The sequence below is a fragment of the Manacus vitellinus genome, unplaced genomic scaffold (genome assembly GCF_001715985.3).
Source record: "Manacus vitellinus isolate BGI_N305 unplaced genomic scaffold, ASM171598v3 scaffold_0_pilon, whole genome shotgun sequence".
Classification (NCBI taxonomy): domain Eukaryota; kingdom Metazoa; phylum Chordata; class Aves; order Passeriformes; family Pipridae; genus Manacus; species Manacus vitellinus.
In genome coordinates, this window is record NW_021938789.1 from 48932861 (window position 1) to 48960375 (window position 27515).

Here is a 27515-nt window from a genome sequence, read left to right on the forward strand (position 1 = left end):
ATAGGTGCCATTTACGATAACAAAGCAACCCAAACAAACCAAATAAAGCAGCAATATAAAACCCTGAGCAATGAATTCTTCCAGTTATATCAGAAATATTAGGTAATGCATATTGAAAGGCAACATTAGGGGCCTGTCATTCAATATATTGGCCTAGATGTATAATTTATTGTCCCATGTATTTTTAAACACAGTGTGCAAAACCATTTCAGGGAATATTAAAAATATGGAAATTGAACCTTTTTCTTGCAACATATTTTTGATGAAGCAGGAGTGGCTGAAGGGGAATCCCTTTCGGGGGTTCGGTAGTTTCCTCCCATTCTCTATGTTTCAAGATGAATTGCTACCTTTTGTGTGTGCAGTTCAACCTAAGCAGAGGACGGCTCTCACTCCCGTGCGGAACATTGCACAGCCATCTGCTGGAGAAAGGACATCACTGCCACGCCAGGGAATTCGGTGCTGACAAAGGCTTTGGCAGAGCCGGCCGCTGCTCTAAACTAAGGCCGGGGCAAATGGAAGGAGATTGGTACACATTCGGTCACCTCAGCCTCACTCCACAGCAGAGCCGAATTCAAACACAGAATGATCTACATTTGAAGATGCATCTTCCAGTTCTTAAAATCTTTTGTGACACATAACATAGTGTTTAGAGGCCATATGTGCATGAGGGAACTGAGGTTTCTTCTCCTCAGACATTACTATACGCACAAAGTTAGTTAAAATAAAGCTTTTTTTAGTAAAAGTGACAGGTCATGAACTTTGCAGCACAGAACTTACATGTCCTTTTGTTTTAACAGTTTTGCTCCCAGTTAAGCATTTGATATTCCCAAATCAAAATAATGATGCTTTAGTTGTTGAATTGTCCATATTGTGATGTTTCATGAGACTTATAAGAAATCATGTCTACATTTTTCCATTAAAAAGTTTCTTATAAAATTGCATTGTCCATGCTGGACTAGAATCCATGTCTTATCTAATTTGGCCATGTGTTGCCACAGGGGAGGTAAGGTTACGAACAGTGATCTGAATACATCTCTTCCATTTCACTCACTGCTGCATTACCTTGAGAAGCATCTGTAACCAAGCAGTTACAACGGGGCTACCAAATAACTTTTCCACATGTCTAATAATAACTATCAGATGGTGACAAGTGTTTCCTCCTGCCTAAACTATCAGACTGAAATAGTTACATATGATTTCACTCTGTCTGAGATAGAAGCTAAACCAGAAGGCATTTTAAATTAGCATTTGCTACAAGCAACCCACATCACACTAACAGTGCCTTCCCAGGATCTAAAACATATTGTCAGAACACCCCGGTTCCCCTGGCACAGGAATCCTTCAGTATCATTTCTGTTGTTGAACAACAGAGAGGCCAAGTGGAAGGCTCAGAGACGCTGGAGAGCCCCACTCAGAGCTTACAGTGCCTCTCCCCCGCCTGAGTGCCTGAAGACAAGGCTATTGGGCTCCCAACTGTTCAAGTTCATTAGCTGACGTCCCTTCATGGGAATTGAATAATACAGGCAGGGCTTGTGCTGGTGGTCTGCTCCTCATGGGAGGCAGGATTCCAGAAGCAGGGAAGAAAAGCTTTTCTGACATAACACCTTTCATCCCAATCTCTTTAAGCACTTCTACAAGCATTAATTAATTAAATATCCCAGTGCCCCTGTGAGATAAGTGTCATCTCAATTTTCTAGATGGGTAAACTTGGTTATGCAGATTATAAGTGGCTTCTCCAGGTTATTCAGCAAGCCAAAAGAGGTTTGAAAATAGAACCCAGGAGATGTAATTTCAAGCCTGCTCCTGTAACACTTCACAGAATTTTCCTTTATTCTTAGTTTTACACAAGTGACACTACAAATTGAGTTATATATATTTTCTTCCTGGTCAATGTTTCCCTGTTGTTTTGATGCCATTTCAATTTTATCAACTCCAACCTCCCCCCTCAATGTTACGCTTTACATTTTTTTAATCTATTTTTGCTCATGTTTGCATTTTTCTGAAAAGAAACCTTTAAAACCTCTGATCCATGCTCACTGGACAGCCTTGATGACTGAGCGCGTCCTGTGTTAATATCTGACTCCACACTCTGCTGCACAGAGGAGAATTCTGTGCCTGCTGAGGTCCTGGCTCTTCAGTATTGAAATTTCCCTCCTGGATGTGAATAACAGTGATTTTTCTTCATTCTCCTACATTAATTTTTAATCATAGCCTCTACTTTACCACTGCTGATTGAATTCCCTATCACATCTAATGGCCTTTCTTGTAATATTCATTCATTTAAAACATGTATGCTGATGCCATATTTAATTTTTCAAGGGCTGCTTGCTTAAGGCCAGCACCACAGAAATAGCTATTATACAGATGTAAAACTGCAGTATGATGCCACATGTTTGATCATGAGGGCAGAGGTAAAAGACTGTTCTGTCTAAAAGGGCACAATTAAACAGGGACCATGTGTAATACCTAGTAAAATTCAGTCACTGTTGAAATGAACAACAAAAGTCCTACGCAATTCAGAGGGGGAAAAAATCGATACATTATTTTATCACATATAAAATATATTCATAGGGCCTGAAACCGAAAGCCAAAAGAGTAACAGTGCTGTAGATGAATTTTACAGCGAGCATTCAATAGATGACCTGAATTTAATATCCCCAGCACTGCAATGCTCAATAACTAAAAGGTCAAAAAAAGAGGCACACTGAATATGAACTCCATATTTTAGCAAAATGAAATAAGGTTGAAGATTTTATGAGCTTTACTTAGAGTGGAAGAGAGGAAAGGACATTCTGTTTAGCTTCTCTGGAAATTCATGTGCAGGGAAGAGTCAACATCCCAAAGTATTTTAGTTTACTGGGCATTTTTTCTGGTTTTAAATTAATGGGAAGGACTGTATTGGTTTTCAGCACAGCCATTTGCTCACAAACCAAACTGCATTGTTTTCTTTTGCTGAAGTGAATAGTCTCAAACCTTAACAACTCTACTTACCTTTGGGTTGGCAGTTTTGCCCACTGTAGCCAGGACAGCACTTCCACTCCAGCGATGTTACTATTTTATGTTTGATCCTGTAGGCTTGGTGTGTTGTTGTCTGGGACCTGAAAAACAAGAAAAATTTAAATCTGTTTTAGGTGACCAAACAGGAGTTGTGGGATACCTGTATAACCACATGACATTATCTCACTTGTAAAATCTATCCTTTCATTACCTGCTTGGAAGTTAACTAGGGTTTGGTGTTTCAATAGCAATCACAGCTTTAATATCGCAGCCTTCTGTTCATCTGCATGAATTTTAAAGGAACCTGACGTCTATTTAGTGCTGTCAGATTTTTTTCCCAGATTATCTTATTCAGGAGTCAAATACTGCAAACTGTCATGGAAGATATTACAATTAATTTCTACTAAACTGAACAAAGTGAGCAAAAAAAATACCATTGTCATATACCACTTTCTTTGAAATTGGTGAAAAAATGCATTCACAATAAATTTATGCCACACCAGCTCACATTTAGTGTACACTGGAAGCCTTCCATTCTGATTATTTTAAACAGGATTATACAAACATTAATCCAATAAAGTGTGAAAATTTCCACTCTGGATATCAAGGAAAGGAGGGCATGGATATGTAATTGTGATGCCTCAATTATTCCTGTTACAGTGTGCAACTGCAAAGGCAGCAGCAATTTTGTTTCTGTATTTCAACACATTCTGCGTGTCCTGGCTACCCCATCACTTCCAGCTTTCTTAACTTCACAGAGAAATCAGTTTAGAATTAACAGGCTTCAGTAGGGCATACAGAATAAACTACAGCAAGACTCCTTGCCCTATTAATATGCTAAATCCAAAGGTTGAATAAAAATAATATCATAGAGTACTACTGGTTGCTAAATGCTAACATGAAGAACACCTAAAATTTCAGAAAATACAATGATAAAATGGTTACTGAATTGTTTTGGACACAAAATCTCTGTCTAAATTGTTCCAGAAGAAGAGACAAATTTGAAGGGTGTCAGACAAAAAATACCCTCCCAATGAATTATAAAAATGCCACCTTGTTTTACACTCCAGCTAATCTTATCACCCCTTCATAAGGGATGTAATATTATATATATTAAAATTCTCATAGCAGCTGTCAGGAGCTTTGCATGTGTTCCCAACCAGCTTTGCCTCTACGAAATGGCTTTTTCAGCAGCAAGAACTTAATAAAGATTAAGGTGGTCAGAAATCAAGACAGTTCTCAGTTATTTTGCTTTATGGATGGTCTTATTTTATGATAAAACCACCTTATTCTGCATTAGCATAATCCATTTCTAAAACCACTCACAAAAATGAAGTGTCCATGAAAGGAGTTAATCAGAAATAGCTATTTCAAAAATAACTCTCCACGTACACAAATCTCAAAAATATATACAGTAAAGATTTATTTACTGGAGCAGCACAAGAAGCAGATGTGAATTATCTAGATTTAATTAGGGGAAAATACAAAACAAACCAAAACATTAAACTGGCAACATTTCAATCACGGGGTCCACTCCAGAGTTTTGCAATATAATCAACCATATTTCTGAGTCACAAATCCTAAGGAACCTCTATTCCCTGTTTCACCTCAAACCTTTAAGCATGCTTTGCCATACCAGCTAGAGAAAAATTTCCAGAACAGTCAAACTGACTTGTAAGAGATTTTTGAAATTTTTCAAGGGGAAAAGACATTGCAATCTCTGTTTTGTTGGTGCTGTTTCAGTTTGCTATTTTCCAGATTCATGTATCAAAACCCAATTTCATTTATGACTGAAATGTAACATTTGGAGAATATAATGAGGCACCCAGACCACAAATATGAATACGTTTGACAGAGTCATTATTTATGAGTTGCATCCAGGCCAATTACTTGCCTAGGTTCACGGCCTGACCAGTGAATAAAGCAATAAAGTGCCAGAAATAAGCACTCAGCAGAGAGATAATAACAAAAATACTTGCGCCTCTCAGGGGAAGCCTTTTGCTCTAACAGAGCACAAACTTGGAAAACTGCACAAAAAGGATTTTGTACTTTTGCACCTTTCATTTACTTGAAGACTTTGAACTGATCAGAGGGCCAGAATGAAGGCATGCATAATCATGATCGCTCATACTTGCTATAGAGTTGTGCGAAGATAAGACCTGGAAACATGCTAATCTACTCCCTCTTGTTTTAAATTTAATTTCTAAACTCATAATTGTATTAATTAAGCATGATAATTAAAGAACTTGCAAGTACTCTTTCTTCCTAGCTCTACATACCTCTGAGCACATGATCCAATATGCCAAGTGCAAGGCTTCGCTCTGCCTGATGAGAAGGTTTCCAGGTTGTCCACTACCACTGTAGGTAGGAGTCTGGTATGGACATAAGCACACCAATTTCTGTAAGAAACAGAAGGTAAATATGATTAAAACTACAAATAATATTTTCTACAATATGATGATATATTTAAATGGGAAAGTTAAACCCGTAATTTAGAAAGAGGAGTAAGTTATGAAAAAAAGTTTGTCTCTCAGACTGCCAATGTTGTCTTGACAATTACTTAGTCTTTGTGCTTCAGCAAAGAAAACAGATAATAATGTCTCCATCTCTACATATATTTATATTGCAAATCTAATTTTTTCTTTGCAAATGTTTGTGGAGCTCCAAGTACAAAGAAGCTCTTCTAGACAGCAGTAATATCAGGTCTTAAAATACACCTACAGTTCAGACTAGAGAAACTGTTTATCCAGAGTTACCAAAGGATTGTTTGGTAAGGTTTTAAGTCACCCATAGCTTTCACTTTATGGACAGACGTTTCTACTGTTTCTTCCTTTCCCCAACAGTACTCTGAGTACATGTAGGCTGTGTTTTAGAGGGTACTGTGGGGTCAAAGCCACACACAGAAGAAACATGTCATAGCTCCACACTTGCCTGTGCCACTGGATACCCATCCAGAGAAGGAAGTAACATAAAAAATGATCAAGCTCTAGATCACTGCAGCAGAGGCTGGAGCTGGTGAGCCCACAGGATTGTCAGGTTTTTTAAAAAGGTTTCTAAGGATGTTGCAAGAAAATGCAAACTGTTAAATCCTATTTTGAAAGTAGGCTCTTGGTAGAAGCTACAGTAGAGAACAGAATTAAGTAGAAATTATAAATTGAGTAATGACTCAGGACAGATTTTAACAGGGAAATTATGTCAAAGAAATCTATTGGCATTCTTTGACTCAGAAGTGGGTAGACAAAGGTGTGATTGTTAGAGGCTTTTGGCAAGGTCGCTCACCAGATGTATTAGAGGGCAGTGAGGGAGGCAATCTGTAACATAGTAAGAAGATAAATCCTGCTATAGATAAATAAAGCATTAAATCAGAGAGATTAATGACTAGCTAGCTTTCTCAAGAAATGGTTTATCAGCAGAATCCCACATGAACCTGCAATAGGCAGTATAGTCATTAATTAGGGGGTAAGTAAGTTAATAGGGTGATTATAGAGTTATGCAGAACTATATGAATTCATTTTGTGTAGTAAACATAAAGCTGATCTTGAAGAATTGCAGAAATCACATGTTACTGAATTTCCAACTAAGTAGGTGTCAGAAATGGGCCTTGTAGTGCAGACTCAGTCACAAATAAAGACAGCCTTATACAGACATACTACTACCTAAATTAGCTCTCATCAGAATAAAAAAAAGTAATCTTTGTGATTAGCTCTTTGAATAGGCCAATTTATGTGTTCAAAGCCAGGCTGGATGGAGCTCTGAGCAACCTTGTCTAGTGGAAGGTGTCCCTGCCCATGGCAGGGGAGTTGGAACTAGATAATTATTAAGGCTTCTTCCAAACAAAACTATTCCATGATTCTATGATCCTGAAGAAAACATTATTGCATTTCTGCTGTTGGAACAAATGTCTACTTGGCCTAGTACAGATTTTTTCTTTCATCTCTAACTTAGTATAGTCTTTCTCAGGATCATGCATTATTCCCTTAATATCATATTTGATTTTTCATTTGGCAAGTTAGTGACAGGACATTGTTTCAGTTGTAGGGCTGGTGGAGCTGTAAATACTTAATACATAATATTTGCATACAAGAGCTTAGAGTTCGTCTTCCTGGGTCATGTTTTGCTGCTAACATTTGCTTCCAGTTGTAATAGTTTTGTTAGTGTTTCATAATTCAGTAAGAAAATATATATTTACCCTTGAAATCACTCTCTTGATATGGGGTCCTTGCAGCAAAAATTAAAACACAATTAAGACCAGATTAGTTCCATTTACTTAAGTCGCATTACTACAGATTTAGACTGCCTCAAACATGAACAACACTACAAAACACAAAATAGTATCTGTATCTATCCCTAAGTGATTGCTTTTGTCTACCGAGATCTTACCAGTGAATGCACATTAAGCTCAGTAGTCCTATATTTGGAAAATGGTTCCTGAGAAAACAGCAGGATAAGCTAGAAAGCAGGATGCTAAGTAAGGCCAGCAGGCTGAACCTCACAATATCTCTGCTGTCAGTATTGCAGCTCTCTCTTCCACAACACATATTGTTTAATTGATGAATAATGTGTTTCATATAAAACAGGCTTTTATTAAGTGCCTTTGATCTGATTTTTTCACTCACTCTACTTCCTTGAGAGTTTTCATTAAGATAATATTTCTTTTTAATTGGGTATAAAAAGGCTGTGCTTTTTTTTGTTCTGCCTCCTCTAGTTATAACCTTTTGTCTGCATGTATTAATTAGAGACTCCACGAAGAAATATTTGCTAAAAGGTAAACGCAGCTATCAAGCATAATCATAATCATTAGATACTCTCCTCACTTCCTCTGTAGAAGCCAGGAGTAACTGTATGCAAGTTTCAGACACATAAAATTGTGAGGATCAAAAGGAGATGTAAGTTTTCTGAGTTTTGCAGAGGAATAATGAAGTTACCCATACCGCCCCTCTGGATGGGGCATGTGGGTCCTTTACAGTCTCCTGTATCACATAGAGACTAGCAGTAGTAACTAAATAATAATGATATTTGTAGTAAACATCGCCAACAGTAAGCCAAAGAGAAGCATTGTAGCTGCATCCCTCCCAGAACACCTCTGGACAGGAGGACAGGCACCCCCTCTTGCCTAACCTTCCTCTGCCAGGAAGACATCTCTTCCATGGGGCTTCCTCACTGAGCACAAGGGAGGAGCAAGAGGAGGGAGTCTCCCTAACAGAAGGGGAAGGGGTAACCCCACAATTCAGGCACTGACCTCACCACAGCACCAGAGACCAGCAGGCAGCAGTGGAGTGACAAGAACAGCTCAATTAGCAGCCCACCAGGCAGAGATCAGGTAACAAGTCAGGTCCAAGAGTACAAGCACCTTAATAAGGAGAATATGCTCAAACCTGAGCTGAAGTAGAGCCCTGGCCCATGAGTGTGGAGGCTACAGGTAAAGTTGCTTAGGATCATCAAGGCTTGTTTATCTTGCCCAGGGCAGTACCACTGAGCTTCTTTCTCAGTACAGGCATGAAATCTCTTCCCTTTCATGCTGTAGTGAGGGTTCTGCATATTCATATTCAAGATTAAAAACTGTAGTTTCTTTCTCTGAAGTGTAGCAGAGAGATTAAAAAAAAAAATCTCTAAGCATATGAATGGGATAGTAAATATTTCTTAACAGATGCAGAAAGTGATTCCAGGCTGGACTGACAGCGATCTATTCAGGAGGAGCTCTGACTAAGAATGGGGATTTGCTTATGATTTAAACTCGATATAGAGAATGCAAACATCTAAATTCCAAATAATTCTCAGCAATTAACTGATGGCATATGAAGTCTGATCAGAAGACATCTGAAGCAATAATACCACCTCAAGCAGTTATGCAGTAACACCTGGAATACTGTGTTCAGTTCTGGGCCCCTCAGTTCAGGAAGGATATTGAGGTGCTGGAGCAGGTCCAGAGAGGAGCAACAAGGCTGGCGAAGGGACTCGAGCACAAGTCCTGTGAGGAGCAGCTGAGGGAGCTGGGGTTGTTCAGCCTGGAGAAGAGGAGGCTCAGGGGAGACCTCATCACTCTCTACAACTACCTGAAAGGAGATCATAGCCAGGAGGGCTTGGTCTCTTCTCCCAGGTAACCATCATTAGGACAAGAGGGCATGGTCTTAAGCTCTGCCAGGGGAGGTTTAGGTTGGATATTAGGAAGAAATTCTTTACAGAGAGCGTAATCAGACATTGGAATGGGCTGCCCAGGGAAGTATTGGATTCTCCACCCTGGAGGTTTTTAAGATGAGACTGGATGTGGTACTCAGTGCCATGGTCTAATAACCACGGCGGTAGTGGATCAAGGGTTGGACTTGATGATCTCAGAAATCCTTTCCAACCAAGCTGATTCTATGATTCTATGATCTGCTTTACTGTAGTACATTTTCTGTCTGGGAAGCAAGGAGCTAACGCCTTGGGCAGCTGGGTGCTAAGCTTCCCACCTCTACAAATTAGGAACCCAAATATAGGAGTCAGATTTTAAAATCTGGGCTTCAAGCAAGGGGTGAGGTTAGGACTTGAGCTTGTGGTTTCCTAGTCTGCACTTTACCTTTGCATGCAGATTCTACAGCTCACCAGAGAAAGGGATTAAGTAGAAGACAAGGTTGTCAGCAACAACCTTTTCTGCAATGCACATGGTTGGGGTATGGCTTTAATAATGGAAAGCCATTTTACACCTTAAGCAAATGTAGTCAATGAAAACAGGCATAAAAAAATTGTAAAAGACACGAAAGCCCCAGAATACACAGTCCACTTAAAAATAGAAATAAACAAACACTACCCCCCAGAAAAACCCCTTTTTAAAGTGTAAATCCCCTAATTATTATTAATATTATTACTGAGGGTGGCTAGCTTTGAGGTAACAGCTACTGGCACTTGCCTATTTGGAGATGCCCTCCAAAGAGAAAAATGCTACAATACACCCCAAGTGTATCAGTTAAGGGCTATTCATGTTTTTTAAAGACAGTCTGAACTCAGCCTTTTGCTAACTAGCTTTTAACTAACTTGAGTAGATTGTTTCCATTAAAAAAATTTAACTCATTGTTTCTATTTAAATATTAAACTCATTCTTAAGATATGTGAGTGCAATATCTGAAACTGTGGTTCTCACACGGACCAGAAATCTTTGATCAGGCTAAATTGGAGGAAATATTCACAGCAAAAGAGCCCCTGGTGTGATTCATAATTAGGTTTATGCTACCAATGAAATAAGCTCATTAAGAGACGTTAAGAATGTAAATATAATTTTGAAATCAAATTGTCTGAAAAAATGTAGATTTGGAAATAGAAGATGAAGCGTGGCAGAAGAACTATGACAGGCTGTGTTGATGCAAAGGCAGAACAGAAGACAACTGATTTGCATAACAGGACTTTAAACCTGAAAATCCTCTTTACCCTCCCTGGAATAATTTATTCCAGCTCATCAACACAGGCTTCTAACATGCAGATTTTGTTGAGAGCTGCAGGAGCCCAGCATCTCTTTTGCATTGAGCCTGATTTCAATCAGGAAAGCTGTATTTGAAAACAAAACAAAATCCTTGCAACATACAACAGAAATCCAGCCTGGAAAGAGTGGTACAAGTCCCTGACTGGCATAAAGCCCAAGTAGCAGATTTCATTCTCCTCTTCCATGTATTGGCCTGGGATATGCACTGGCAGCAATGTGTGGGAGAGTCCTCAGGCCTTTGAACTAGCTTCTTTGATATGGTATTTGCAGCAGCATTTCCAGCCTGAATCAAAATGCTGCTAGCCCAACTCTGCACCCAGCGTGATTTGACCATACCCAAAAGTGTCGTCCCACCCTTAAGAAGAAGGCAGCACCTATACCGAGCAGCAGGTCACAGTGCTAAGAGCAGCACTTGCTTCTGCTGGAAGCAGTGAGCACGTCTGCTCGGTAGCTTCGGCATCTCGAGTCCTCTGGGGCTTACGGCCACTGCCAGCTCCGAATCCTGAACAGACGACGGATCCTGGAGCCTGCCCAGGCGGCTGGAACAAAGCACCTGCAACCGGGCAGGAATCCATTAGCGGGACCCAGACGATGCCTTGAGGTCTTGCCTTCAGCTTTTGCGGTCGCCGCCTTCTGCTTCAGGGGACACTCGAAAGCCCTTAAACCCGCCGCTGCTTCCCTGGCGCTTTGCCGGCACTCTTAAAACCCCTCGCCTAATTCCCAATTAGCGGGTGCTCGGATTCAGCTCCTCCTCGCTGCCGGCGGTGGGATGCGCTGCCGGGCAAGGCCGGCGGGTGGCGGCCGCGGCCCGCGGAGGGGAGCGCTGGGAAGGGCGATGAGCCCCGCGGGAAGGAGGGAGAAACAGCAGGGAATAAACGTGCCTAGCTCCAAAAAGGAGCACTGTGGCTGCTCCGGCTGCTGTTGGTCTGGTCTGTGACAGGATTGTTCTGAACGCGCTCGCAAGTCAATGGAAATGCGTGTGTTTTAACTCCAGCGGGCTTTGAACCCACCCTCTTGGCGCTGTGTTACCAAATGTTGCTGGAAAGCAAAGTGCAATTTACACTAATACCAAAAAAAATCGTGATTTCTTTATGTTGAGAGGAAGTATATGAGACTGCAAGGACCCCTTCCACAGCACATTTCCACTGTAAACTGTTTGTTGGGTACATTGCTGAGAGAAAAAAACCCAAGCCTCACAAAAGCTTCCAGCAGCACCTGTACGTGGTGATTGCTTCCACTTGCTTGTAAGCACAGATGTTTGTAAGTGGTCCTAAAGTCAGCCCACGGGAACACCAGAGGTAGTCAGCCACAAAAGGTATAGAATTTGTTCTGCCCCCTTCATATTATATCTGAAAATTACTTATTTTTGTCTGTAAGTAAATTAGATTGCTTGGCTTTTAATAGAAATGCTATTGAATCAGCCCAGCTGAACATCAGTGAATCATGAAAATGAGATTATTGTGTTGCTGAAGGAATACAAAAGGACTCAGAGCTGGAGCTGCTGTCAAAGTCCATGCCCAGCTTGGTGGTTGTGTCTCCTTCATGTTATATGCAGCTTATTTGTATTTCACAGAATAGTTTATGAAATACTTATCTTGATTCTACACCTGTTCTCATTTTTATTGTCCTTTACATCTGAGCAAAGGGGATGTAGAAAGATGCTACAAGTACTTAGAGCCAGGGGATGCCTTATGAGGAGAGGCTCAGGGACCAGGGCTTGTTCAGGCTGGGGAACGGAGGACATGGAGGGCACCTCACAGCAGCCTCCCTGGCCCTGCAGGGAGGATACTGTGTAGTTGGAGCACAGCTATTCCCAGCATTACAGGGCAGGAGGACAAGAAACAACAGGTGCGTATTGAAAAAAGAGAGGTTCAGACTGACTATGGTAAACTTTTTCCCTATAAGGGCACCCAAGCATTGTAGCAGGGCCCAGAGGGGTTGTACAATGACCAGCTCAGAGAGTGGAGCTCAGTGCCCAACTGGATCAAACCCAAGCCACTTGGTCTAATCTCACGCCCAGCCCTGCTGTGAACAGGAGGTCCCTTCCAACCTGCGTGATCCTATGGGTCTGTGAACTTATGATCTTGCTTATATATCTATCTATCTCCTTTTGGTGATATTATTGTTCTTCTGAAAGAAGATAGGTTAAGTGCATCCACACGTAAAAACATATAATAACATAGTGTGGAAGAAATCCATTCTTTGTTTTTTGTTGTTGTTTTTTTTTTTTTTAAGATAGGATCTTTCCCAGTCTGAAAGACTGCTACATAAAGATCAGAGCATAAGCCCTGAATTTAGGTTGTGTAAAAGTACATTGCTGTGATCTATTTTCAATTTGCTTTAAACAGTTTGACAAGTTTGGATGAGGAGAGATAATGTTGATTGACACAATGTAAACACTCAGATTATAAGGATAGCGAGCACCTTCGCAACGTTTTTTAGCTCTTGCATGGGAGATCAGATTTTAGCAACTTCCTCTGAATTCCACTAGGTGACTACAGAGACTTCTCACTTTGTTGATATTAGTGATGTGGTAAATTCTCTATTTAAATGAGTATTAGTCATCTCTCAAAAATATAAGATCTACTTCAAAGAAAAATTAAAAACCTGAACCAGAATCAGTTAATTTTTTAAGTTCAGTGCCTAGATTCCTTTGTTCTGAAAAATATAAATCTGAGCTGAAAAAAAATTCAGTACTCACTAAGGACTGACCATGAACAAATCAAATTGGGAAATGTGTTTTACATGGTGATTGGAATGGAAAAAACTCTAAAAAGTGCATTTGATATTTAATATAATGTTGTATGTGATGGTAAAATATGTTATAGGATGTGGTTTTATTCCTGAGAAACAGCTGAATTGTTGACACTGAAGTATTAGGTGTCAAACAATTGTTTAATGCTTGTTTTTTTTCAGGACTCAGTGTCCTGACATTTTGTCCTGTCTATTACAAAACACAGATCCTACTCTCGTCATTCATTTCCTTTTTTTGTATGTACAGTTCTGAAGCCTTGGACTGTGAACAGCCTCTTTGTTTCATCCAAGTTTTTATTTACTCTGTCCTACCTTGTGCTTCAAAAATTAATTCACAATTTCCACTTATCTAGCACTTCACCAATCTGTTTTAGCATTTAAAAAGTTCTCTTGTTGCAAATCCAATCAGCTCTTTTAGACCTGATCTCCCACTGTGTTAAGAGCCCTTTAAAACAATCAAACTTTTCCAGATAGAATTTAGACTTTTGAGAAGATATCCATCAATCTCCTTTGAGAATCATCCAGTAAAACCCATTTGAAAAAAAACCAGAAAAGCTGTTCTTTAGAAGGGCCTTAATTCTACATTTTCCCCTCTGAAATAGAAATTTATTTTCCATCTACTAATTGATCCAGAGTACGAAATTCATTAAGGTAGTTCTGATCTGTTTTACTGTCAGTACTTTTCAGGTGACCTTCAGTGGTACTGGTTTGATTTTCATTGCTTTGTTAGTCCTTTTGTAATCTGCAGAAAAGGAGATTGTATTGTGTCAGTGATGGCTTCTCCACTTTGAGAAACAGTGACAAAAAAAAAAAAAGCCTTTATAAATGAGAAAATAAAAATATAAAAAATATGATCCATGGCAGTTCCATGGGTGAATGCTGTTCTTCAGTCTGTTCATAGTGTTGTTCTGGCAACTTCTCTTTTCTTATTTACCTTCAGTAAATGAAGGTAAATACCTTGCCAGTTTCTTTGTATCTGATTTGTCACTTAATCATGCAGATGTATATCTTTACAGTGTCACTGATTGATTTTAGGGGGCTCTTGAACCAAAAGGATCTGAGCCAAAGTCCATGAAATTCAAGGTGATTTTTTTCCACAGGCTTTTCCTCATGACTGATGGTGTTGCTCACCAGGACTGTGATACAGAATAGATGCTTTGAGATTTGCAGAGAAAATATAATTTGAAACACTTGCATTCTCTAACTGGCAACACAGATAAGCCTTTGGAAAACATATGGGGACACCTTGCTGCTTGTCCTCTTCCTTGCCAAGTCTATTCTAGAATTAGAATTAGTTTCCCAAAATGTTAATTATATTCAGATTTGTAAGAATGAGTGTTTTCTGTGCACACTTGAGCAGACGTTTCTGATGTACCTTAAATGAAATGCTAGGAAGAGTCGAATATTTGCAATGGCTGGGAGGTAAATCCTGTCCGGTTTGTTACCATAATCCCAATCTATGCAGAGGGGTGAAGGGATGTTTTAGGGATGGAAAACAGTCTGTTCCTAATCCTTGCTGTTCCCATGGCAGATGAAACAAAGAACAAGAGCAAAGTTAAGCATGAACATCAATGCAACAGTGTAATGAGATGAGCAGAAACACTTCTTACCATCCTGAAAAAATTCAGAAATCATCTGTATAGTGGTGCCTTATCTGAATCTGATCACAGAAAAACTAAATAACAAGACTCTGAGGAACTTAAGTACTTTGTGAGAGTCTCAAAAGCAACCTTGGCAGAGAAGGGATTTTTTTTCCAGTGCTGTGTTTTCTGTGCCACTGAAAAGAGTCTGTCATGATTCTACCTAGCCATTATTGCCATTTTCAATGGTCTTTAGGACTGCAATGGGACTAACGCTGAGCTCAGAATGGGAAGGAAAATTGTATTGTGGGCTTACAGCCAAACAACAGAAATATCTTCAAGATGCTGCTGGACAAGAGGGGCTTATTGCAAAGATCTTCTGCATGGCTGAAATACAACATTCTGGGGGCAAAGCCTGTCAGACACCTCCTGACACTTACCCACCAAGGTGACCTAAGGGCATTATAAGAGTTTCCTCCTTCCAGCTCATAGTGAGTATACCTAGTGAGGCAGAAACCTAAGCCATGCATGACTGTATTTTTCGTAAATGCACAGTGATGCAAAATCTTAAGAAATCGATTCAAGAATTGTTCTCTCTGCTCCATTAAAAAGTGACATGATGAAAAGAGACTGTGAACCTTGCATTAACTAGGCAGTTAAATCAGGTTTCTATGTGTCTTGTGTATCTGAACCATCTGCTGATCTTAACCATTCATTTTAATTTGTCAGTACACTAGAATTCTACCAAGCTGATACAGGCAAAAGCAATTCCCATGGAGAAATGCAGGCGTCTGGCCATGAGAATGAAATATTTCAGCACTCCCATCACATGTGACAGCTAAGCAAATCTGTCCCTGGTGCTGACTTTATTAAAGCCTCCTATGCTTAGTAATAAAATAGTCACCTCACCAGTACCCAAGGTAATGGCATGGGAAGTCTATAAAGACCCTCAGTGGATTCCTGATAACTGGAAAAGGTGTAATATACACATACTAAGAGAAAAGACTTATGTAGAACCATTCAACAATGTGGAGACACTGTGGGTAATTTACAGCCTGAATCAATGTCTCATGTATTCAGGAGCTGCCTTGAACAGTAATTAATAAAGTAGGGTTCAGAATGGAAAGATGAGTGAGCTAGTCTCAGGACTCCACCTCAGACTTACTCCATGGCACCACTGTTATTTAAACTGCTTTATACAGTGAAATACTGCAATTGTCTCTCTCCTGAGAGATATGAATATGAAAAATATGTATCTCAAATGAACTCAATTGAAAAGAATGTATCATAAATTTTCTTCTTTGACATCAAATTGCTGCTCAGATTTAATGTCACTGAACTTTGGAAAAACTCTCTGGTTTCCCAGCATTTCTTTATTCATTGAAATGGATTGCATGAAACTTTCAAGATAGGTAGAAATAAAAAAAAAAGAAAACAAACCATATTTGTAGAGACATTAAGTCTTACATTTCAGGGCTTAAGTCAAATTCATTACTAGGAGTGAAGAAAGGAGTTTTCCTTCAGCTCAGGCCATTCCAGATATACTTCCTACGAAATTTTCTTATCCTTCTGAAAGCTTGGGTGCAGACCCCACCATAAGGGGGGATACCTCACCAGAGAAACCACTCTTCTGAAATAGTTTGAGAGCAGGTAGCTATAAATTATGTCCTCCTGTACCTACTCTAAGGTTAACTATAAAATTGTTCCACTGTGAAAGAACAGGATTTAATTGTATCTTCATGTCAGTGAAGAATAAGGAAGAGTTTAGGGTTTTTAGAGACAAGGATATGCCCAACATTTAGTCCTTATAATACCACACTAAGAAGTGATGTAGAGTGGCCCAAAGCAAAGCTTTGCCTTATTAACAGTAGACTCTTGGATCTGGAGAGTTTAGACCTGTACTGTACTTCTCATTGGGTGACTGCCTACTGTAGTATGTCTCTGCCCCCAGGAGTTCTGCTGGAATCTGAAAAGCTAAACTGAGATGAGTTTTTAAAATAAAGTCATGGTCTTTGGCAAATATGGTTCTGTTTCAGTAGGGAAAAAAAGTATTCTGACAGTTCTGAGTGCATTTCTCTCAATAAAATGAAAGAGAAACTTGTCAGAACCCTGAGGGCGCCTGTGCTGATCCAGGATTTCCATCTATACATCCTACTTGCGGGCTCAGGAGCCCCGGTGAAGTTCTTCCCAGGGCTACATTGTGTCTGTGGCAATCCTGACCTACAAGCTGACATCCTGGCCTAACTTTGACCTTGCCCCATCATTATGGACTTGCCCAGTGATCGCTTGCCCTAGTCACCATCACCAGGCCTGATCCTGACTTGCCGATTTGCCTTCCCAGCTTCATGTTGACACTTCAGCATCAACACGGATGTGCCTGGTGATTTGGGCTCGGGGGGGGGTGCTAGCTGCCACATCTAGATGTGTCCTGCCTGCCCTGCTTGGTGGCTGTCAGAAATATTCTTCAGGGGCAAACTTTGAAAATCCATTAAATATTTCCAATTTGTGCTCTTCTGACATTTTAATGTGAATTTTTCAAAAATAGAATGAATCAGAACTTTTTTCTGACATAGTTCTTGTATGCATGTGATAAAATATGTGTATGTAATATTGTTTCCAAATAATCTAGGGTAGAGATAACAAGGGAATTATCTTTGTAATTAAGCCATTAAGGCACATGACCTCCTACAGAAAGGGGTATCTGGGTAATTACACTTGTACAATGGGCACCTATTGTACCTTGTAGGTAATCTGACTGGAGACTCTCTAACAAAATATATGTACTGGTATTTTTAAAATTATAAATGTATTTTAAAACAAATGCTCATTCTTGTTTGTTTTCCTTCCTCCTGTCTCTCACTGATCTCTCCTTATTGTTCCTTCTATATGGAACCTCTCAACATCAGCATCTGTTAGCACAACGGGTTGTCATAAAAGATTACAGAGTCATGCAGTTCCTGCAAGGTCACTCACAAGTTTAGGTTAGAATACAGGCTATAACAAGAGAGATGCTTTAATTCAAAGTAAATTCGAAAGCAAATTGTGCTTCCAGATTTCCTCAGAGGTAGTATACTTTACAACTGTGGACTCTGCTATCAAGGCATTCATGCTGTGCTCGGGCTTCAAATGAGTAAGCTTTGAAGAAAGCTGCATGTCTTTATTGGAAGTCTCACAGCATCTCTTGCACTTTATTAGCAATAAAGATTAAAAAGATTTAAAAGAAAATATAAGCTGGAAACAAATTTAGGGTGTAGTCAATGACACCTGCACATAATAAATCAAAATGCTTGTGTTCTTATGCATAGTTTCTCAGCAGCAACTTTTCAGGTGTTTCACAGCAGTGATTGGTAACAGTGAGCACACTAGACTTGGCATTTTCTCATGCCTTTACTGAAAAAAATGAGTCACAAGCAACTTTATTATTCCTCTGGGTCTCCTTCATAGGGAAAGGAAGATGGAATAGTGAAGTGATTTTACTTAAGTCACAGTCCAAGTCAGTGGCAAAACTGGAAGAAAAGTTCAAAACACTCTAGCTGATTGTAAAAACACCCACATACAGTAGGAAGACAAGCCTTTTAGCATGAGAATCTTGCTGCGAAAAGGATTGAGCCACACCTAGAACTGTAGACATTTGCTAGAGAGAGAGAGAGGCTATTGTAGCTCAGCAGTTTAAGAAAGAGAGAGGGGATTCAGCACTCTGTTTTATGCTGGGGTTTCATGCTGCTACACGTTCCTGTAACTTCGATATGCAACCCTGGCTTTATCGTTAACTTGCTCAATGGAATCAAATTTGTATGTTGCACAGCAGGTTGCTCCTTGACCACTCATGAAATCAGGTGCTAGAAAATGTGTGATTTGCTTGTTTTGCCTCTCTGCAGTTGCAACTATATGTCATTATCAAAACAAAGTATGAGACCATCTTCACCAGAGACTGATTTTTTGCTATCTATATTTATATCTTAAGTAAGAGATAGAATGAATATCTGCTGATTCACAGAGTTTCTCTAAAGATTAATTTCACTGAAATACTGTTCTTGAAGAAAGCTGGGAAAGATAAAGACCAAGGTTAGTGAGTATTAATAGCTATTTTAATGGAGATGTAGTTATCAGCTCTCATGTAAAAAGAGAACCCATTTAACTCAACTCAAACATTCTGCCCCACACTGTAGTAAGGTGTTGTAGCAGATGACATTCGCAGATGACATTGGAGTATACTAGGAAAGCTATCCGGAAAACACAGCTCCTTACTGTGGTATCTCTTTCAAGCAGAGGCAAAGGACTCCTTTCCTTTGGGTCTTTGTGCATTATTTCCCTTATGCATGATCCTAAACATGCTCAGATCAATGGCAATCTTACCTTTGAGTTGAAGGAACATTAGCTCCCAGTCGTACATAGCAAGATAATTGTAGGAGTATTTCTGAGGGATGATTTATTCTCTTTCTCATGAATTTGAATGCTAACATTTAGGAAAGTACTATCAAAAGAAGAAATCTATATTCTGAAAACCTACTCTCCATAACTACTATGGAAAACAACCAATCCTTTGTGTCTTTCATTTTCTAGCAGTATCTGATTATATATCAGCAATTAAGGGAAACTTGCAACATCTGCAAAGACAGTATTAATATCCCCATTGAGAACTGAAGACACTGGGGAACAAAGAAAATAATAATTCCAGAGCTATAAAACTAGACAGTACAGTTTGACATATTCTGCTATGCATAGCTATTATGTAAGTTATACAGTTCTGAATGCACAGTCACCTGCAACACCACTTTTCATAAGTTTTTATGTGTTTCAAATTGTCAGACATTGATGCATTTTGTACACTTAATCGCTTGTATTTTCAATTTAGTGGAGAAGTTTATGAACACAATATTTTCAATAGATTCCAAATGAAATAGTGCATATGCAATTTCTTTTACCCACAAGAAAAAAAAGGGGAAAAAACACCAACAGAAGTTTATTGTGCATAAACTGGGGGACGTCTATTGTTCTTTCCTACCCATATATGATAATGACTTTCCTGTTGATTTTGAGATAACTACCCTGAGGAATAAAACATTGCAGAATTTACTCTGTTACAAATGTATGGTTTTACCTGAGTAGGTGCTGCAGGTTTGGTCCCTTGCTTGTTTTATCTGATCTTTTTTAAGCTCAGAAAATAATTTTGCTGAAATTGCTAGAACTTTTGCCAATTATTTCACTGGGAACAGAAAAATAGGCATTCCTAAGCAGTACACAGGAGACAAGAAAAACCACAGAACTTACCTTCCCCTGGTAGTTTCAAAGCTGGATGCTTTGGAGTTGGCATCCTGCTGGGTACTGGTGATGCCAGTGCTGTGGGAGGACTGCTTGATAGATCTGTTGCCTGGAGTTGTAGCCCGGCTTGTAGTGACCCCTTGCTGGAGAGGGACTTCTCTAGCGTTGCTTTGTGGAGTTGTCCCTTTGCTGCTGGATGAGCTTCCCATCTTGTCGCTGTCAGAGTCTCCATCACTTGACTGCATTGCAGGGGTAGATGTTGTCAGATTTGAAATTTTCTTCACTGCTTTCATTCCCAGAGTCTTGCCTGAAGACGCAAAAGGAGGTCCCTGTAAATCCCTCACTTTGTCAGCTTGGATTTCCGAATGGGGTGACCCTGCAATTGTGGTCGAAGATGGAGTCAAGTCTGAGTGACTTATCTGGGTTTCACCACCCTGTCCTGTGGTCCAGAGCTTTCCTGGAGTGTTAAATCCAACACTGCCACTCTGTAAGTGCAATAGTAGCAGCAAGAAGATAATCTCCTTCATTCTGATGGTTTGTAAATGCTACAAATTATCTCACATTTATTTCCCAAACAAGAAATCCTGAAACTTCTCCCTTCTCCTGAGCTGCTACTCGTGCAGTGAGCCTACCCAGAGGATGCCCTGACAGGCTTTATTTTCATTGAAAGGAAACAGGTTTTGGTGTTTCAAAACTGACTGAGGAAGCCTGGTTTCCCGTTTCTGTGGATTCACCTTCAACCTGTGACCCCTTGCAGAGTGAGAACCTGGCAGCCTATGTGGGAGGAAAAAAGAAGTTTCTGCAGAAGGCACAGGATAAAGACTAATGGCACAATAGAAATGTGGAAAAATATGTACTGTGAAGTAATCCTGAGGGATAAAACCTGAAATTATTATCTAGTTTTCCTTTCACATGTACATGTACAGAGAAGTGATGTGCCCTTTGAATGGTTCATAATTGTGACCTTGTTATTGAAAAAGATTTAGCAAAACTGGTGTGCTACACAAAGCTGAACGTCAGCTGTGTCTTCTCTTTTTGTTTAAGCACACTGCTGCCAACAGTGAAGACCTAAGGAAGAGGTTCACACTGTTATACCACAAGCCTTTGAATGTAATAATTTATCTGTAGTCATTGGCCATTTATGTCTCATCCTATTTCTATACTTCATAATGATGCATATGAAGTATTTCTCTAGCATTGCCCATAGGTCTGGCTGAGGTCAGTTGTATGAAGCACAACAAGGCCAAGTGCTGGGTCCAGCACTTTTGCCATAACAACTCGTAGCAGTGCTACAGGCTGGGGACAGAATGGCTGGAAAGCTGCCTGGCAGAAACAGACCTGGGGGGTGCTGGTCAACAGTTGGCAGAACATGAGCCAGTAGTGTGTCCAGGTGGCCAAGAAGGCAAATGGCATCCTGGCCTGTATCAAAAACAGTGGGTCCAGCAGGACTAGGTAAGTTTCCCTTTGTACTTGACACTGGTGAGGCCACACCTCAAGTGCTGTGTTCAGTTTTGAGCTCCTCACTACAAGAAAGACATTGAGGTGCTGGAGTGAGTCCAGAAAAGGGCAATGAAGCTGGTAAAGGGTCTAGAGGGTAAGTCCTATGAGGACCAGCTGAGGGAGCTGTGGTTGTTTAGCCTGAAGAAAAGGAGCCTCAGAGGAGACCTTATCGGTCTCTACAACTACCTGAAAGGTTGTAGAAGGTGGGAGTTGGTCTCTTTTCCCAGGAAACTCATGACAGAAAAAGAAGAAATGGCCTTAAACCAAATGATAACAGGGGAGGTTCAGATGGGACATAAGGAAGAATTTCCTCTCTAAAAGGGCGGTTGAGCATTGGGATGAGATGCACAGGAAGGTGGTAGAATCACCATCCCCAGAAGTGTTCAAGAAACAACTGGACATGACACTTAGTGCTGTGTTCTGGTGGACATGGTGGTGTTCAGTCAAGGGTTGGACTCAATGGTCTTGGTGGTCTTTTCCAACCTTAATGATTCTATGATTCTATATTCAATATAAAGAGTAAAGATAATTTTTATACTGGAAGGGTAGATGAATAATGGAGCAAGTTACTGAGAGAGGTTTCTGGTTCTCCATGCCTGAAAATATTCGAAACTCAACCAGACAAGACCCTGAGCAATATGATCTAAGTCCTGCTTAGAGTCAGGTTTTAAACCAGATGACCTTCGGATGTCCTTTCCAATCTATCTTACTCTATGAAATTATGCTTAGTAGCTGCAAGGTTGAACACTGCAGTCAGGAAAGAGGAGATGAAACCTTTCCTTCTCTACTGCCATTCTCCAGCTGTCTGAGACTAAGGCTGGTTAGTTTTTTGTTGAAGGAAAAGGTACAAAGAAGCAACAGAATAGACCTGTCAGGAGCCATATAGATCTGAAAGGCCATTGCCAACTGGCTCAAAAAGCCTCTGGCCACTGACACAAGTGCTGTAGTAAAGACTATGGACAATATATCTATGAAAGCAACCTCATGTATCTGGGAACAGAACAGCATCTTCTGAAGATACTTCATATTATTTGAGGATCACCTTTTCTCCAAAATATATTCAAAATCCCCATTCCACGGAAGTCTGATGATTAACAGGGCCACCATGGAAAAGCTGGCAAATAACTTGCTTTTTTTTTCAGAAATTACTTTAAAAAATGAAAAACAAACCCAAACACAAAAGCAAAACACCAAACATGGAGGATAAATCAGTAGACCTTGTTGCAGTCAGGTAAAGCTCTGTGATGACTGTTCCTGTTTGGAAGATTTGGATAACAGTGCTTTGCTTTCAGTTTCCAGATGAAAAGGTTTAGATGTGCTAAAGGGTTGGGTTTTCCATTTGTTGTGGTTTTATTTTTCTGTTTTATTGTCTTGGTAAAACATAGGCTTCTGTGTAAGTAAAACAGATGCAATTTTATGATACAACACTTTAGAAAAGACATGCAGTTGTGCTTCCTTTTGGAGACGTTATTTCCCCTCTCTTTTTCTTATTCGTAATGAAAATCTGTAAATGACCTTTGAATGTAGGACACAGGAGACAATCTAATGAGCAATTTAATTTAAAGACTAACATAAGCTATTTCATGTGAGTGCTTATCTTTCTGAGCTTTATATTTGTGATTTTGAATTAATACCATTACCTGATTAAGCATTTGGCATCCCATATTTTTTAGAAATCCCAAGACAAAATTAAGGGTAAATTAGTGTTGACTGTATTTGCAAATTAAACTCAAGCTGACTTAAAAAAAAATCACAGCAGCTGCATGCTGTGTTTATTCATGCAGTTAGAATGCCTAATAACAAACAAAGCTTAGATTCTGCTTTTAGTTACTTCACTGCAAGTGTTAATTCTGCCTCTAAATTCAGGCCAGCAACTACAGATTTCCACCAGTGCAGAGAAAAGCAGTGTAGAAAAGTCTGGCTTTCGGTTGTTGATAGATTTCATTACAGCAGTGTTTATTTCCCTGTCTGAATACTCCAAAATGAAAATTTATTGTTAATATGATTTGATTAGTATATGTCTGGCCTGTAGATTAAAAGATAAAATTGTTTGAAGCTGGTTTTATTTATCAAAACAATCTTGGCACTGTGAGAAACTCAGGATATCCATTTTCATGTTGCTGCGTGCTGGATCTAAATCCCAAGCTCATTACAGATTGTATTGCAGCATTTGTTCACATCCAAGTGCTGCTTGGTGCAAATTGAACCCAGGAAAAGATCAGCACTTGGATGCATTTGGTGAAACTTAGGTAGAAATAGGTTCAAAATTATCCTGAAAATTCCCATTCAACATGCTGCTCACTCCCTTAAGCATAAATCCATAGGTGCCGCATCTTTTGTATTAGTTGTCTATCAGTGGTACTGAAATCCCTGCCTGTTGGGCTGGTCTCATGGGCTTTCCTTGGAAATTATCAAAGTTGACCTTGGAGCAGAAGCTGGATCTCAAGTTTCCAATCTATATTAAGTGTCCATCTCAGAGTCTACATTCGTGCTTGTTGTTGGACACATATTCTTTCACTCGATGAGTCTTTACTTCTGTATAATGTATTATACATCAGCAGGATGGAGAGTCTCTCATCTCCCATGAGAGCACAGAATGCTAAAAGAAGCAGTTTCCTGGGAGGTGGAAATAGAGTGTGAAGATGCAACTGCACTCCTGGGGGGCATTTAAATCATCAGGCCACATTACATAAAAGAGTAGTACCCTTCTGCTCACGAAAGAGTTATCCCTGTTTGGTACTGCAGAAGAAAGAACAGGGTCACAGCTGCGGTTCTTCAGATAAGGCAAGTACTTTGCTGATGCCTGAGTAAGTTGACCAAAGGCTGTGATTCTATAAACAGTTTTATATTTGACATCTGCTAATGGCACACACTCAACACTGACTTCAGACAAATCCCTGAATATCTCATCGAATAACTTGAACCATCTTCAGAAACTTTCAGCTCTCCCCAAGCACTGTAAAGAGAGCATCTCGCTTTCTTCTAAGTTACTAGACTGCATAGCCACTTTGGTAGAGCTACTGCTGATTCTCCAGATTATTTAGTAACTTCTGTAAGTTCACCTTGGATACCCAGCCAACAGTCTGTCTCACAGCTCTGTGAGCTCTGTCATCCTCACTCTTCGGAGTTTACCAGTAGTAAAGCTATCCCCAGTCTTAGTCAGTCCAGATGTATAGGGGTTAATCACCCCAGAACCACTCAGGCCAAGGCCTGCACAGCCAGATCACCTTCTCTACCTATGCTGGAAGTTACAACAACAGATGTAACACACTGCTCACACTATGGGCTGTATGCCTCCTTAGAACCTAGGGTCACAAGTGGTATGGCAAAAGAAGAGAGTTTCTATGCAAGTGTTATGGTTTAACCCCTACCAAGCCTCACACAGCCACTTGCTCACTCCCCCAACAGCGGAATCGGGGAGAGAATCACAAGGGCAACAAATATAAAACTGGTGAGTTGAGGTAAAGACAGTTTAATAGGAAAAGCAAAAGCCATACGCACAAACAAAGCAAAACAAGGAATTCGTTCATTACTTCCCATGGGCAGGCAGATGTTCAGCCATCTCCATCATGTGTAACAGTTACTTGAGAAGACAAATTCCATCACTCCAAATGTCCCCTCTTTCTCCTTCTTCCATCCACTTTATACCCTGAACACGATGCCATATGGTATGTTGGGTCAGTTCAGGTCACCTGTCCTGGCTGTGTCTCCTCCCAGCTTCCCATGCACCCTCAAAAACCCTGCCAGCATGGCAGTATGAAAAACAGAGCAGGTCTTTGCCCTATGTAAGCCCCGCTTAGCAGTAATAAAAACCTCTCTATATCACCAACCCTGTGTTCAGCACAAATCCAAAACACAGCCCCATACTGGCCACTATGAAGAAAATTAACTCTACCCCAGTAAAAACCACCACAGTGAAAAAGCTGTTATTGAATAGCACTTTATTCCACTGGCATGACTACTGCTGGGAGAATTTGGCTTTTCCTTGCTCCACATCAAACACACTTGTATTTGACCTAATTTCTCACAATTCTTGCAGTGCCTCTTGATACCAGCTGAGCTGGTCCAGTGAAAAAGGTACTTTGCTTTCTTCTCTCATATACAGATGGACAGAGCAGCACCAAATACATGAAAATACATCAGTATAAGAAGAAATCACTTCTGTAGTCAGTACACAATATTGCAGAAAATTTTTATCAGGTTTTACATGAAGATCTTTAAATGTCTCTATATCAAAAGGTAAAGTCTCTTTTCCTTCTCATAATGTTTCCTCTGTAAGCCCCAAAAGCATATTGAAGGCTTCTGGGCAATTCTGAATCCCATTAATTGTTGTTTTTTTTTTTTTTGGTTTTTTTTTTTTAATAGCTCATATCCAACATGTGTGCCTGGTTAGTGTGATATAAAAGCATATATTACGAAATATGCTATCATGCTTAAAGTGGCTACATTTTACCGGTTATAATTATTATAGACAAGAATATTTCTCCATGTCTATCCTGGAAGTTCAAATTTTACACCCAAAATAAGATTCAATGAATCAATAAGATTTCTTGAGTGTTTTTTTGGTCACATAATACAAACCACCATGTCCCTCTCAAAAAAATAATTCTTTTGAATTTTAGTTTCCTTAGAACAATAGTAACAGGAGAAATCATTACTTTGTGTAGAAAGAACATAGTAGCAGAAGGATATCCCAATTAAAGGTCAGGATGTGAAGTTTGCATGTTTACAGCAAGAACTCTGTGTTTTTGATGACTCAGTTGCAGTTGGGATCCAGTTAAGGCAGAGAGTTATATTCCATGATCAACATCATCCTTGATCAAACTAAGCAAACAAAATATCCTACAGTATTTGAGTATACCTTTGCTGAAGTATCATGTAATAGCTGTGATTTTAAAGTGTATTCTTTTGCTTTGCCTTTGGGCAAGTTTTTAGCCTTCAGAGACATTTATATATTCTTTCACATACGCTGTGTGAACAGTGGTAGGTGATGAAGGAGATTGCTCTCTGCTTTGCTCTTACTTCAGCCTGTCCTTAGGGCAAAGCTGACATCAGGTAAGTGGGAACTGGCAATTGCCTGGTTACTTAAAAAAAGAACCCAACCCTTTTAGCTTTTCCTAGAATTTAATTTCTAGAAATGTCTTTGATAGGCAAATAAACCAAAGAACACTAGGTTTTTTCTAGAACAAAAGAAGTAACTCGTGGGTGCAGAGCTCTGACTTCGGCCATTTTCTTCCCAGCATTGCCTCCTAGATGTGATGGAGGCACTGGGCTTTGGTGAGCACTGTAGCCTCTTTTACCAGACTGTAGGGGATGGTGTTAAAAGACAGTTTAGCTTAAGGAATGCTCACACTATTCCCAAGTGCCAAGAAATCAACAAAAACCTAGGACAGCAACAGCTACCTATATAGCTTTTAAAGCCAACATCAAGAAAAGCCTGGGTTTACCTTCAAGAGAATGTGGCAAGCTGGGGACTAAGCAATGATGTCTGAAGGACAGAAGCTTCCTGGATGCATTTTTCTTCTGTCTGATGGTGTGGAATTCCCACTCATGTGATTGTTACTGACAAAGCTCCAATAGCTGTGAAAAACAAACTCCCATGCTAGCTCATTCCCTAGTGTAGAGATCGATAATGTTCTGTGGAAACTAGAAGGAACCAGGGCTGCAACAAAAAGCCAGAGAAGTAAAAATTTCCCGTATTGGTAGCACATATTCATATCTGTGCCGGGGTATTCTCCTGCTGCTGAAACCCCTGGTTCCACAAGGGGTGATCGACCCTCCTGAACAGCCATGATGCAAGGACAGTCAAACCCCTTGGCATACTTTAAGGGCAGGACATCAAGTGCTGCAAATTCTTCTGGAGTGTGTATCATATCTGTTTTGCAGAGTGTAGTGCTAACAGACAGCATTCAGCATGTGAATCTCTCTCCTTTGGCAAAAACAGTTTATTGATTTTGTTCACATCAATT

The 27515-nt window shown here is 39.9% G+C and overlaps 1 protein-coding gene across 1 annotated transcript in view; it reads right to left on the bottom strand.

Annotated features, from left to right (window-relative positions):
* MMRN1 (multimerin 1) overlaps positions 1-20655 on the bottom strand; it is a 43425-nt gene extending 22770 nt beyond the window's left edge. The window contains exons 1-3 of the mRNA XM_008929799.4: positions 20056-20655; positions 5277-5396; positions 2992-3098 (exon numbers count right to left, since the gene is read on the bottom strand). Of these exons, the coding sequence (XP_008928047.4) occupies positions 2992-3098; positions 5277-5396; positions 20056-20573 (745 nt within the window). The 5' untranslated portion in view covers positions 20574-20655. The remainder of the gene's footprint in view (positions 1-2991; positions 3099-5276; positions 5397-20055) is intronic.
* Between the last annotated feature and the right edge of the window lie 6860 nt (positions 20656-27515).